At 32.4% G+C, this 14,308-nt stretch overlaps 1 protein-coding gene across 2 annotated transcripts in view; it reads right to left on the bottom strand.

Annotated features, from left to right (window-relative positions):
• LOC100203759 (ubiquitin-like domain-containing CTD phosphatase 1) overlaps positions 1 to 14,308 on the bottom strand; it is a 52,280-nt gene that overhangs the window by 22,196 nt on the left and 15,776 nt on the right. For both annotated transcript variants that reach the window (XM_065792260.1, XM_065792259.1), the window contains one exon: positions 5,163 to 5,254. In XM_065792260.1, the coding sequence (XP_065648332.1) occupies positions 5,163 to 5,254 (92 nt within the window). The remainder of the gene's footprint in view (positions 1 to 5,162; positions 5,255 to 14,308) is intronic.

Here is a 14,308-nt window from a genome sequence, read left to right on the forward strand (position 1 = left end):
AAAGGCTAGAGATGGTGTCTTGATAAAAATACTTATCTTAGGCTGATGTTAACTGCATCCAGCTGTCTTGTAGGAGGCCTTCTGGCAAAGAATTTAAGGGTAAGTGGAATAGTTCTGTTAACCAGCCTCGAACTCCTTCTTCATTAATTAGGCTGGTGTAGATGTAAATCTGTGTTATATTGTTTCCGGCCTAGGATGATGAATACTGGATCTTTTTGAATATTCTCATAGGCTTTTGTTTGTGCTTCCTTGATAGTGGCTATGCAACTCTTCCTGTTATTTCCTAATGAGGGCACAGCTCTGTAATTCAGTTTAATGGTTAAACTGAGTTTTAGAGTTACTGGTAGTATAGTTTCCAAACTCTGTGGTAGCTCTCAGACAAGCTGATTCTATTAACAGCTGCAAAATATCAAAGTATTAACAGTACCATGTTGTGCATGGATGGTATTCCTGTTAATGCTTTTAGTTCGCATTGAAGAGACCACATAAATAGCCCTATGTCACGATTTAGGGTTGATTAACAGGACTGAGAAAACTCCATAGCTCATTGCTTAGTAGGCTGTGCTCTATCTATGAATGAGTCAAGTTCTCTTCAAAATTAAGTCATGCCAAAAGTAACCTAAAACATCAAACACAAAAAACCATCCCCTTTATTAAAGGCTTTAGAAATGTCAGAGATAGCCCTAACCTCTCTACATTTATCTAATGCACAATAAAACCTATTGGTTATTAGTGTTAACAAATCAGCAGTAGAACAAGAAGGTCCAAATCCATATCTGATCATCAGATCAGATAGTAAGTTATTAGATTCAATATGAGAGATTAATTGCTGCCAGAATTTATAAAAATAGGATAACAGATGCCGCTTTCCAGCAGGCTGGAAAACAAGACTCTGATAAGCACTCGTTAAATAGTTTTGAAAGTATAGATGACAGCTTTAAAGAACACTTCTGCAAGACTATAATAGGTTGTCCGGACCACAAGCTGCAGTAGAATCTAAGCAGGAAATCACTTTAGATAGAGAAGCTGGAGTGATACAAATGTCAAGCAATGAATCAACCTGTTTGTCGACTATATCAGATAGGATGTGATTAGTGGAATCAAGAGATGAGATTGATAAAAAGTTCTTAGTAAAAAATTCAGCTTTGTCTCCAAGTGAGGTAAGAAAATCTGAACCATGCAAGAGAGGAGGAATAACAGATTTGCCTTTATTACAGACGCTGTTAAAGATTCTCCAGAAGTCTCTAAAGCCTAATTTTTTAGATGAATTATGAGATTTTGTGACCTGAGAATAGCAGGCTTTGGGGTTACACAAAACCTTTTTACAATGGTTTCTAGCATTAGTAAACTGACATTTGCTTTCTGTAGAATTCTTTTGGTGACAGATATGGAAGTTTTGAAATTGAAATTGTGCCAGCTCAATTAGAGGAAAACCATGGAGAAGAGTGAGTTTTGACTTGGAATCATCATGAAAAAATAAAAGAATCTATGCTAGTCTAAATCCAAGGAGTTACATAAGAACCACATTTGTTAGCAGGAAGACGAAAATTTTCTACCTTAGGGGCCATCAAAAAGAAAATCACTGAAAGAGTTCCAGTAAGATTGAAGGTAGTTGTAAGTAATACGATGATAATGAGATTAATGAGATAACAGTTATAGAGAGATCAAACCATGATCAGAAGCATGTAAGGGTGAACGTAGAAAAACTGAGCACTAACTTGGTTCAGAAATAAGACATAAGTCAAGTAAAGAAGGTAAATGATTCAGATTGTTTGGAAAAAAAGTTAAAAAGTTTATTATTTGTGTTAGAGATTGACAAAGGCAAAAGTTGTGGGCCTTGACACCTCCAGAGTCACTAACACTAGAGCCAAGTCATTCAGTGTGATGAGCATTAAAGAGAAAGAGCTTGGTTAATTTGATAGGAAATAACATTGAAAAGAGTGCAGTCTTGAGATGAAGGAGAGAGATATACAACAAAGAGAAAGTTGATAGTGAAGTGGTGCTAAACAAAAGCACATAAAAGAATAGTTTGTGGAATCAAACGTAGTTTCCTGAAAAACGGGTGAATTCTTGCAAATATAAATGCCCAGGTCAAGCATGTGAATATTAGAATATTTAGGAATTAAAGGAAGATAACCATCAACACTAAGGTCACAAGATGAGACAGCTGTACTCAAATTAGTCTCACAACAAGCATGTAGATCTGGTGAACTATGCAAGAAATAACACTCAATAGAAGAAAAGTTACTTCATAGGCCACAAATATTAGTGATTTAGAGAACTTGGTGATTTACAATCGTTTTTGAGTTTTGGTAGTTTTTGATACATTAGATATTTTTGAATTTGTTAAAGAACTTGATTCAAAGCACAGATGGTAATCACTATTTAATAGCCTAAGCGATTTAATAGCCTATATTTAATACCACACTATTTAATAGTCTAAGCGATTTCCTCTCTACTATTAATAAACCCTAGTCCATAACAAAGGGCTCCAAATGTGGCCTTGACAATGCATATTAAAAGTACAAACAAAGAAATCATCCATGCACAACATGGATGGTTCTTTGTTCTGATATTTTACAGCTGTTGATGGAATCAGCCTCTCTGAGAGCTACCACAGAATTTAGAAAACCTAACAACTAGCCGACCTGGAAACCATAAAACTGAGTTTTAGAGCTGTACCCTCATTAAGAGATAATAGATAATACTTTTTGTACCAATCAAGGAATTTTTAAGGAATCAATTAATTCGACTCCTAAAATCAGAACAGCTCGCTTCTTTTAAAAAATACCTAGTAAAATCAACAGAAATCAATTTTTTTTTTTTTTTTTTTTTTTTAAACATCTTCGCTTCCAACAAGGCTGCAAGCAGCCACTAATTAAAGTTGGAAGTTACTGTAAGAGAAAAGATGAAGATTGTAGAGCAAGATAACGATTGACGGACGATTTAAAAGATTGCAAATTATATGAATCAGGAAAGCAAGATGAAGGAAGCGAATTCCAAAGAGCTGATGTTCGAGGAAAAAAACTAGACGAATAAGCGTTTTTGGAGCACTTAGGAACAGTCACAGAAAAAGGATGACACTTAATTGAATGACGAGTAACACGAGAATGAATTTTAGTAGATGGCACAAGAGACGCTAGCTCTTTCGAGCAGTGCCCATTATAGTATTTGTAGAAAAGAGAAAGAGAAGCAACATTACGACGATGTGATAATGGTTGAAGGTTGGCTGCAAGAGCAGGTCCAACTATGTTTACAATGCGTTTTTGCACCTTGTCTAAAAGAGAAAGGGCATCATTAGAAGATCCGCCCCAGATATGGCAACAGTATTCCATACAAGGCCGGATTTGAGATTTATAGAGGTAGAGAATAGAATCCAGAGTAAGAAAGTGGCGAGCTCGATAAAGAGATGCAACCTTAGCAGATGCTAATTTTGCAACCGATTTGATATATGGTTTCCAAGAAAGATTGGAAGTAAGAGTTAATCCTAGAAGATGAAGAGTAGGTGACTCATCGAGTACATCACCGTTCATAAATATAGGAAGATCTAAATTATTGCGATAACCATTGGCTGAAAAAAAATTGAGTTTTATCTGAATTAAAGTTCACCAGCCACTGTGAGCCCCATGCTGTAGCAGAAGTGAGATCTTTTTCAAGCTCAAATGCCCCCTCCAGGCAATCAGAGGGTGTTGGTTTCTTATCACGACAAGAATAAATGGTAGTATCATCAGCAAACAATGCCACCTTAGATGTGAGAATATCTGGAAGATCGTTAATGTAAATTAAAAAGAGTATAGGGCCAAGGATAGAACCTTGAGGAACCCCTGAAGTTACAGAATAAGAAGAAGAGTGTTGTCCATCGAGGACAACTTTTATGCTACGATTGGAAAGGAAGGATTCAATGATCTTAAAGATGTTGCCGGATACACCATAAGAAGAAAGCTTATGGAGAAGACCAGCATGCCAAACTTTATCAAACGCTTTTGAAATGTCAAGAGCGATGGCCTTAACCTCTCCACCTTCATCTAATGCACGATAAAACCTGTCAGTTATTACTGTTAGCAAATCAGCTGTAGAATGAGAAGATCGAAATCCATATTGATGGTCAGAAAGTAAGTTATTAGATTCAAGATGAGAAATTAAGTGTTTGTTAATTAAAGATTCAAAAACCTTGCTTATGATAGGAAGAAGACTTATGGGACGGTAGTTAGACGAATCAGATCGCTCCCCAGAATTTTTGAAGATAGGGATAACAGATGCGGCTTTCCAGCAGGCTGGAAAACAAGACTCTGATTTTCTGAACTATTTTCTGTGAAAATTTAATTAATTCCTTACTGCACAGTGTCACACTACTTTTTTATATTTTTTAGAGAGAGCGTTTTGGTTATGCTTCATATTAATGAAAAAACTAATGTGCCTTGTTAAAAAAATGGATTCAAAGTAGGAAAAAACTATATTTTTGAAAAATTTTCAAAAAATCTTGAAATTTCAAACTCAAAAGTGAACAAAACATTTTTGGAAATTTTTTATTTTCCTAACAGGTTTTTTCTATATATTCGGATATCAACATATTGACTCAAGCAATTTGTAAGGTGTCCAGTGCTCTCAAGTTTTTAAAATGGATATGAGGGAGACTTAATTAAATTGCCCCACCACAGGATATTTGCCCCGTTAAATATCTTTACCATTTTAAAAAAAAGGTCCTCAAAATAGGCTTAGTAAATATATTTGAAATATTATCTTTTATTTCCATCATAGATACATTTTAACAATAACTATTTACATTTTGAATCTTCTTGGTTACACTCCCAAGTGACAGTCTTAACATTTCAATGACACTTACTAATATTATATCCAGTTGAAATTTAGTTGGGTTAAAACTTGCTAATAAGAGGGAATTTTCAATTTTTTTTATTTATGCGGGAGGGACATTAATTACTATATAGAATTTAGGAGACTTCAGCGAAATAAAGTAGACATGACAAGTCTAGGCTTCATTTCCACAGTTTTAGGAATTTCCCTGATTCTTACATAAAATGACTCTTAAGCTGAAGATTTTTTTTGAAGAACTTTCAAAGAAAAATTGATCACTAATATTTACTTGATTAAGATTAATTAGATTTATTTTAAGAAAAAGATAATAATATTTATAATAAATTTACCAAAATATCTTCCTGTGTACCCATCATCATGATTTTCATTCCTGGCTTTACCGAAAGTAAACATAATTTTGTATCATCAGTAAATGGCTTCCCTATAATTTAAGATAAATTTATCCAATGAAAATGACCCATTGTTGGAATGAAATTTGCAAATTTACATTTTCTAAAAATCATAAAGTTATATTTTGTAGTCAACAAAACTATTTCAACCCTGGCTTATATGATTGAAAAATTCACCTCTGTCTTTAATTCATATAATAATCATAGGATTGATAACAGTAAAAATAAAAATATACAAAATTATATATTAATAAAAAAATTGCATATAAACTAAGAAATGATTTTATTATATATAAAGCATCAGAATCCATTTTTATTGTGATAGTAAATCCAAAAAAGTCTAATATTATTATTGGTTGTATCTGTAGTGAAACGGTAATAAAAGTCTACTTTAATATTTTTCTTCTATGGATGATAAAATATTCAAAAAAAGTATTGTGACAAACCAAACAAAGAAGTATACATATACTGGGAAAAAATGCTATCAATTTATCAAGATAAAGCTAAAAATACAGAAGATTGCAAACTTCAAGTTTTATTTGTTCTATCCAGAGTGAAAGCTTTCAGAATAATACAAGATACTAAATCATATGATTACACAATCAAAATACTCGATAGCAAATATCAAAAACGATCAACAGTTATCATGATTTGCCATAAATTTTACTCTTTTAAGCAACAAGGAGAATCAATTGAAAGCTTTATAAACAACATGAAAAATTTGCAAGAAAATGTCCAACACAACCCCTAACAGCAGAACAACATAATAATTTACTAATGTGATGCTATTTACTAATATTGCTGTTATTTACTCACCTTCTATTCAACAATGACTCCTTGAGGCTACAGAAGCAGGGTGGCCACACTTTTTTTGTCTGAAAAATTAATATAATTTAGGAGATTTTTTAGGGTTTTTCAGGAGATTTACCGGAAATTTAATAAAAAAAAGTATAAAAATCTTAGGAGATTTTAGGAGGATTTCAAAAATAAAATATTTTCATTTTATCTAAAATATTTTCATTTTATTTAAAAAATGCAAGAATGCCTGGCTAAGATAAATAAGATAAAATTAGGGCCAGAACACTGTTATTTAAAATATTCTAACATCTCTACACGTACCATAATATCAACTTTAAACAAATCAATTTCATACTTGCATTAGAAATTTATTAAATTTAACATAGCACTAAATAGATGACTTTATGACTAAGTAACAAACAATAAATAATCAAAAATCATTAAAATACACAGCCAATTTCAAAAACTAAACTTTATATTTCATATTATCCAGTCATAAAAAGAAATAATCAAATCAAAAAAAAAAAAACAGTTGAAAAAAATTCAAATCTATATCTCAGCTTTCTTTTCAATAAGCACTTTTTTTGCTGCTGTAATTTTTTTCTAGTAAGTCCTGCTTTTCAGAGACAACCTTCTTTAGCACATTAGATTTTAGAACTGTTGACTCTTATCAATGTTTTCTGCTTTTCCACTTGCAATGCATACTCACCAGCATCATATCTGAGCTGAAGTATGGTACCTTCAAGGGTGTGATCTTTTATAAAAAATTTTCAGTTTAGTATCACGGTCAGTTTTTAAGGCCTTCAAGGACTTCTCTTTCTGACTGTCTAAAGTATAGATTTTGCACATCCTTGAAATGTCCCATAAGTTTAGTTGTCATAGCCAATTGGGATGATTTTATATTTTCACTGCACATGCGATCATGTTTTTTTCTCTGTGTAACAAGAGTATCAGTTAGCATATTATTTTCCAGAGGTTGGTCATTTATACTAAATCTACGCTATTAAGTCATTAAGTCCTTGAACCTTGAAGCAACTGTTTATTGAACCAAAAAAGAATCCAATATATCACTTTCTTTTTTGAACCCAAGAAATTTCTCCTTGTTCACTTTCACAACAGTAGTTAAAATTGTGAATACTGCAATTTGGCTTGATCAGCAGCTGAAGGTGATACCTTTTTATAAGCAACTAAATTCAGCAACAACTTGTCAATATAAAGTTTACACATCTCATGAGATTCCACCATGTACAAAGGTGATAATAAACATAATAAGTATCTGGCAAAATATGAGTTTAGCCCACTTTTTCAACCATTGGTTTGCATATTAACTAAAAATTGTTGAACTTCTGTTTTAAAATTATATATTGTGCATCAGTAACTTTTTTTCTAGATTTCAGTTGCTACAACTTATATTTTATTCCAAATCTAAGAACAATATTTGTGACCAACACTTAACTTTTGTATCAACTTTTAATAATTTCAAAGTTGTGGATGCTTCAGACAAAACTTCTTTTCTAATAAAATTTGATTAAATTTGATAAAAATAACCTCAGTAAATTCTCAAGTGTTTCCAGAAGAAAAGGTTTCATAGGATTGTCCATTTGGAAAACTAAAAAGAAATAATTTAACAACTTTGCAGTTTCCTTAAAAAATTGAAACTTTATAGGGACTAACACATCTTTGTGGCATGTGGAAAGGTATTCATAACTGGTATTTTGCTGGAGCATTTTATCTTCTTCTAAACCACTCATTCATTTATGAAAATTTATCATAATACCAACAGCGGGAGCTTTTCCCAAGAATTCAGAGTTGTAATATCTTGTTTTTACCATCTCTAATGATGAGTCTTAATGTCTAACATGCAAATCCATCTGAATCTTCCACTCATAGGCATATATTGTTTATATTTTCATTCATTAACCTGTATATTCAATGTGCTTGTGTCCAGATCTGCAACAGACATAACCTTCAAACACACATTACATATAACACTCAAAAATACATGTTTCTTTCATTAGCATGTATTTTCAATGTGTTTGTATTAATATCTGCAACAGATATAACCTTTAAACATACAGCAATCATCTAGATCATATTTAAAAAATTCTGAATATATTTTGCAAAAATCATTGTTAAACAACGAAGAATAATTTATTTTATAAATTTAGCATATAGCTGGTGGCTTTCTCAATTTTATGATAGGTGATGACTGAAAAAGTTAAAAAAAAACAAATATATTACAAAATTATATTTTTAGAAAAAAACTTTTTGGCAAAAAGGAATAGTTAAAAGAAAGATAATGCAGAAATAAAAAATCATCAAACATACTTAAAATAATAATACCTAATACCTAACTTAACCAAATAAAAAATTTTTATAAAATATTGTCTTTTAACCACTCTCAGAATTTAGCATTATATTTGACTGACATTTTTTATGCTGAAAATACAAAATTATTTTAGGTCAACCTAATTAAAATAAATTTTAGTATAACTTTGATGTTCAGAACTTAGACAAATAAAAAAAAAAAGCTTAATTTTATTTGAATAAAATTTTTAAATTATTAAAATATTACAAAAATATTAAATATACATTTGAGTAACTTATTTTCTCTCAGTATATAACAGTATTAACTCAAAGTCTGAACCATTTTATTAACTTTATTGTTGATTGGATGATAATAGTTTATGCATTATACTCAGGAAAAATAAATTAGGAAAATTTAGGAGTATTTGAGAAAATCATCTATACTTTAGGAGAAATTAGATCTTTTTAGGATGTTTTTCAAATATTAGGTCATTTTAGGATTTTTTAGGAGTCGTGGCCGCCCTGAGAAGATAAAATAGAAGCACTTTATAAAACAACCTATACAATGGAATTGGTTACCGAAGATGCTCTGAATTTGACAACAACCACGACAGCTAACACCACACTACCAACTTTTGCTGCAAGTAATAGTCTTACGAAATCTTATTGATACTGGTGCAGTAATGATCCACATCCGAAAATTAAATGCCAAGCACAAAATTTCACCTGCCCATATTGACAAAGTAGGTAACCACTAAACAACTGTCTGTCTTTCAAAGAAACAAAATAAAACCTACACTAAAGCAACAGTTGTTAAAGAATATAATAAAACTATAACGCAAAAATATCTACAGTCATAGTAGCAATCGACTCACCTGATAGGCTAATTAATATCACTATAAACAATAAAGATTTCCATTCAATTAAAAAAGAAAGTTTGATACCATCCAAGTAATTTAATTTTGATTTGATTTTTTAATACAAAACAATATTTATAAAATATTTTTTATAAGTTTAAACAGAATACCTAATACTAAAAGAAATCATTTTGTGAGATGCTACTATAAAAGTTGCTTATGTTACATAAAACAAAATTTTACTGAAAAAAATATTTTTAAATATATGCTTCATTTGATTCCTTCATTAATAAAAAAAAAACTATTAACACCCGATAGATAATTTCAAACTTATTTAAAGATAACTTATTCATTGCAATGATTTCACAAATGGCGGGAAAAGCTACAAGAAAATATTGAATGAAAAGAAAAAAACAAAGTACTGTTTATTGAGAAAATGTTCTTAGTTACGTACAAATTGCAATAAATGAATGAATTATAGATAAATTTTGTTGCACATTTGCGTTTTTTTTTTCCTATAATAGGATTCTTAAAATATAGTGAATATTTAGTGAAATTATTAGGTAATTAGCATATGCAGTTTTTAAAATGCAATTATTTGTCTTTAAAATTGTTAACAAAAAATGAATGAAAATTTTATTTTGTTATTACTTGAAATTGTTGTATAAAGAATTTTGTTATTATTTTAAATTGTAATACGAAGATTCATTTTTAAAGCATTTTCAAAAAAAATTGTGGATTTTAAGTCCAGAATTTTAATCCATAAGCCACTGCAAGCGTTAGGCTATTATAGAAGAGAGATCAGATTAAAAATTGGCTGCTTGTTTTAAGCAATCAAAGTGAAGATTTTTTGTCAAGACAAAAGTATAAAGTTAATTCGTCAGCTAATAGAGCCACTTTATACGTAAAATTTTCATGAAGATCAATATTGTAGATAAGAAACAATACAGGAGCAAAGATAGAACCTTGTGGTATCCTTAAAGTTACTTGAAATAAAGAAGACTGTAGGCTTTCAAGAATAACTTTAATACTGCAGTTAGAAAAAAATAATTCAGTAATCTCAAAACTATTATATAAAGGAACTAATAACAGAGTGATTACTAATTGTAGGATAGTTGGAGGGGTCAAAGTGTTTTCTAGAGTTTTGAAAAATTGGAACCACTTATTTAACACTTTTAAAAAATTTAGCAAAATTGAAGAGAGTTATGGAGAACAGTTTTTTAAGACTATGATGGAAATCTTGTCTAAAGCACAAACTGTAGAAGTGTTTCATTAAGAATTAACTTTAGTATTGGAAGCCAGAGTGATTTGGATGTTAAACAATGAGTTAAACTGTTTAACTGGCAGGAAGAGTATGGTCATTAGATTCAAGAGTCAAATTAGAGTAAGATTTCTTTGCAAATAACTCTGATTTACTTACAGCTTGGATTTCGAACAAACAACAAAATGCGGTAGTGGTGCAGTGGTAAAGCGCTCGCTTCATAAGCTAGAGATTCCGAGTTTGATCTCCACCTCGATCTTGGTAGTACCGCGCTCAACTTGTTTCTTCGCGCAGCGGCCTTGTAGGTCAAGGTTCGTGTTTCGGAGTTATAGAGTTGAGAGAGGGTTATAACCACTATTAAGTAGCCTCCTCGTCTGTAGTGGCCTCCTCAGCTGTAGTGGCCTTCTTGGCCTTGAGGAGGTGAATAACAACAAAATCAACAACAACAAAAAAACTACTCATCATCATTTGAACCTCTAAATTTGACTGAAAACATTAAGAAAACATTTGAAGGAGAAATGTTTAGATGTAGCATTTTTTATTAACCTCCGAAAAGCCTTTAATACTGCTGATTCTGTGATCCTACTTAAAAAAAATATCTTACTGTAGGATCAGAGTGGTGCAAAACTTATTGTTTAACCATTCCTTACCAATAGGAAACTGTAATTAGTGTAAATAATTGTATTATATATAAACTATTATTGTGTTGCATCTAAAGGAATGTTGTGGGTGTGTCATATATTATATTGTATATAACGCTTATGTTTATTATACCTTTGGGGGTATGAGCAAATGTGTATATATTGAGTAAATATATTCACAAAGAGAATGTCATCGCAGTACGATGGCTTGGGTGAATTTTTAGGATGGATACAGAAATTGGAACTGGTAGCAAAATTTTAAAAAGTTGGCAAGTTGCATGTGGTGCTCTACTTATTTCTTTCTGGTGGGGCGTTTATCAAGGTCTAAGTAATGAGATAAAAGGAGACTAAAATGAAGTGAAAAAGGCTGAGCAAGCTTATATCATCTCAAAAGCGAAGAGTGGATAAGGTATGCATATATTCTCGGATCACCTGATGAAGCTAGAAAACAGCTGCAAACTGCAAGCTCAATATCAACCATGTTACTGTACCAGGTCACTGAAAAATCGAGAAGTTTGGTAATCTTACGTCGCAAAAAATTGTGTTTTGTTAGTTGGGTAAATCGTGTTGCCATTAGTCCAAGACAGGTTTCTCAAGGACGGGAACAAAAAAGACTATAACATGCTACTGTTTCAGTGAGGATGGACATTGCTATAAAAAGTGTACAAACTCAAAAAACATGTAAGGGAGGCCCCCCTTTTTTTGTGCAAGAGGCTTTCCAAAAAATTTAAAACCGTTAACTCTCTGCGTATGCGTCAATGGAAGAAAAAAAAAGGGTTGTTGGACACTGGATGCTCCAAATCAATTTTAAGTTGCGATATTGTAAACATAAAAAATGTCAAACCAGCAAGAGAAAAGGTTGTCATGATGAATGGGAAGTCAGTTGAAGTAAAACACCAGATTGTTGTTGATCTTTCTATAAATGGTAACATTATTGGTTTGGAACGCCTGGTTGCTTACATTGTTCCTAAATATCAAATACTACTTGGTATGAAAGCAATATGACTGCTTAGAGGTGTCCAAGTTAGGATAGACTGCAGTCTCTCAAGAAAAAATGAATGAAGTATTCTCCCCTATTATTCAAGAACTGATTGATTAAGACTTAGTAGCAGTATTCAAAAATGACAGTTAGATCATGTCTTGGAAGTGGTTGCTAAAAACACCAACTTTGACAACAAAACTTTTAAATTATCATATCTCTGAAAGCGAGAAAAGTGAGTGCGCAATGGAATATGGAGGTTTAAGTTAAGTTATCCTGCTACTGGTAACCCATACATTCTGCTTCATATCCTGCTGCTTTGTAGGATACGCCTTTTTAGGCAAAGGCTAGGAGATGCCAACTCCGACTCAAAACACCCCCTGCCTTGGGGCTCTTGGTTGAGTAAAGGCTACAAATGGTGCCTCTATAAAAATACTCATCTTGGGCAGATCTTAAATGCATCCGGCTAGTTTTGTAGAAGGCCTCCAAGGCAAAGACTTAGGGGATAAACAAATTCTATCTTTTGACCAGCCTCACATCCCTTCTTCATCTATTAGGCTGGCACAGATGTATTTTTAATACATTGTTTCCTGTTTAGGATATTGAATCTTCGTGATTCATTTCTTTCTCATTTGACACATCAAGTAAAGTCACGAAGTCACGAAGTGACTTCGTCACTTTGCTTGTGTCTCTGTTTTTAAGACTGGGCAATCATTCTATTATCTCTTGATGAGGGTACACATGGATGGTGTCCCTGTTTGTACTATTGGTGTGCACTGCCAAGGCCACATTTGGAACTCTTTGTTACAGCCCAGGGCTTATTAATAGTAATGAGGCAATTGTTTTGGCTATTAACAGTCTATAGAGTACTAACTATGCCTTGAGTCAAGTTCTTTAACAAATTTAAAAATGAATAAAGTACCAAAAACTACAAAACGCAAAAAACCATCATCACCACCAAGTTCTCTAAACCTTCACTAATATTCATGGTCTTTGAAGTAAGTTTTCTTCTGTTGAGTCTTATCTCTTGCAAAGTTCACCAGACCTACTTGGTCTTTGTGAGACTAATTTGAGTTCAGCTGTCGCATCTTGTGATCTTAGTGTTGATGGTTGTCTTCCTTTATTTCGTAAAGACTCCAATAACAACATGCTTGGTCTGGGCATTTACATTCGTAAGAATTCACCCATTTGTAAGAAAACTAGGTTTGCATTCACAGACTATTGTTTTATGTGCTTTAATTTAGCACCACTTCACTCTATTGCCTTTCTCTTTGTTCTATATCTCTCTCCTTCATCTCAAGATTGCACTCTTTTTGATGTTATTTTTGATTATATTGAACAAGCCCTCTTTCTTTATCCATCAGCCAATATTGTTGTTGTTGGTGACTTTAATGCCCATCACACTGAATGGCTTGGCACTAGTGTCAGAGACTATGTAGGCATCACAGTTTGATATCTCTAAAACTATTATCTCAGTCTTCTTCATCATTTGATTCCCCCTATCATCGTACCTCTTACATCTACTTTAAAGCTGACTAGGACTCTTTCCGTGATTTTCTTCATGATGGTCCTTGGGTCAAAATCTTTCGTCTACCTGTTAACAAATGTGCTTTTCACATAACTTCGTGGATTCAGGCTGGCATGGAATCTTTTATTGCCTCTCGACAATTCCAGGTCAAGTCTCACTCTTCTCCATGGTTTTCCTCACATTGTGCTGCTGCAATTGCCAATCAAAACCATTAATTCCATATCTATCAGCAAAATAATTCTCCAGAAAACAGACGTCTGTTTATTACTGCTAGAAACCATTGTTAAAAGGTTTTATCTAACACCAAAGTCTGCTATTCTCAGGTCATGAAATCTCGTATTTCATCACAAAAATTAGGCTCTTATGACTTTTGGAGAATCTTTAATAGTATCAATAATAAGGGCAAATTTGAAATTCCACCTCTCTTGTATGGTTCAGACTTCACCTAAAGACAAAGCTGAATTGTTTGCTAAGAACTTTTTATCAATCTCATCTACTGATTCTACTACTTGCGTTCTACCTGATATAGCTGTCAAACAGGTTGATCCATTGCTTGACATTCGTATCACTCCAGCTTCTGTATCTTAAGTGATTTCCTGCTTAGACTCTTCTACAGCTTGTGGCCCGGACAATATACCTGTTATAGTCTTACAGAAGTGTTATACGGAGCTGTCATCTATACCTTTAAAACTATTTAAGAAGTGCTTATCAGAGT

This window comes from Hydra vulgaris, chromosome 03 (assembly GCF_038396675.1).
Source record: "Hydra vulgaris chromosome 03, alternate assembly HydraT2T_AEP".
Lineage (NCBI taxonomy): Eukaryota > Metazoa > Cnidaria > Hydrozoa > Anthoathecata > Hydridae > Hydra > Hydra vulgaris.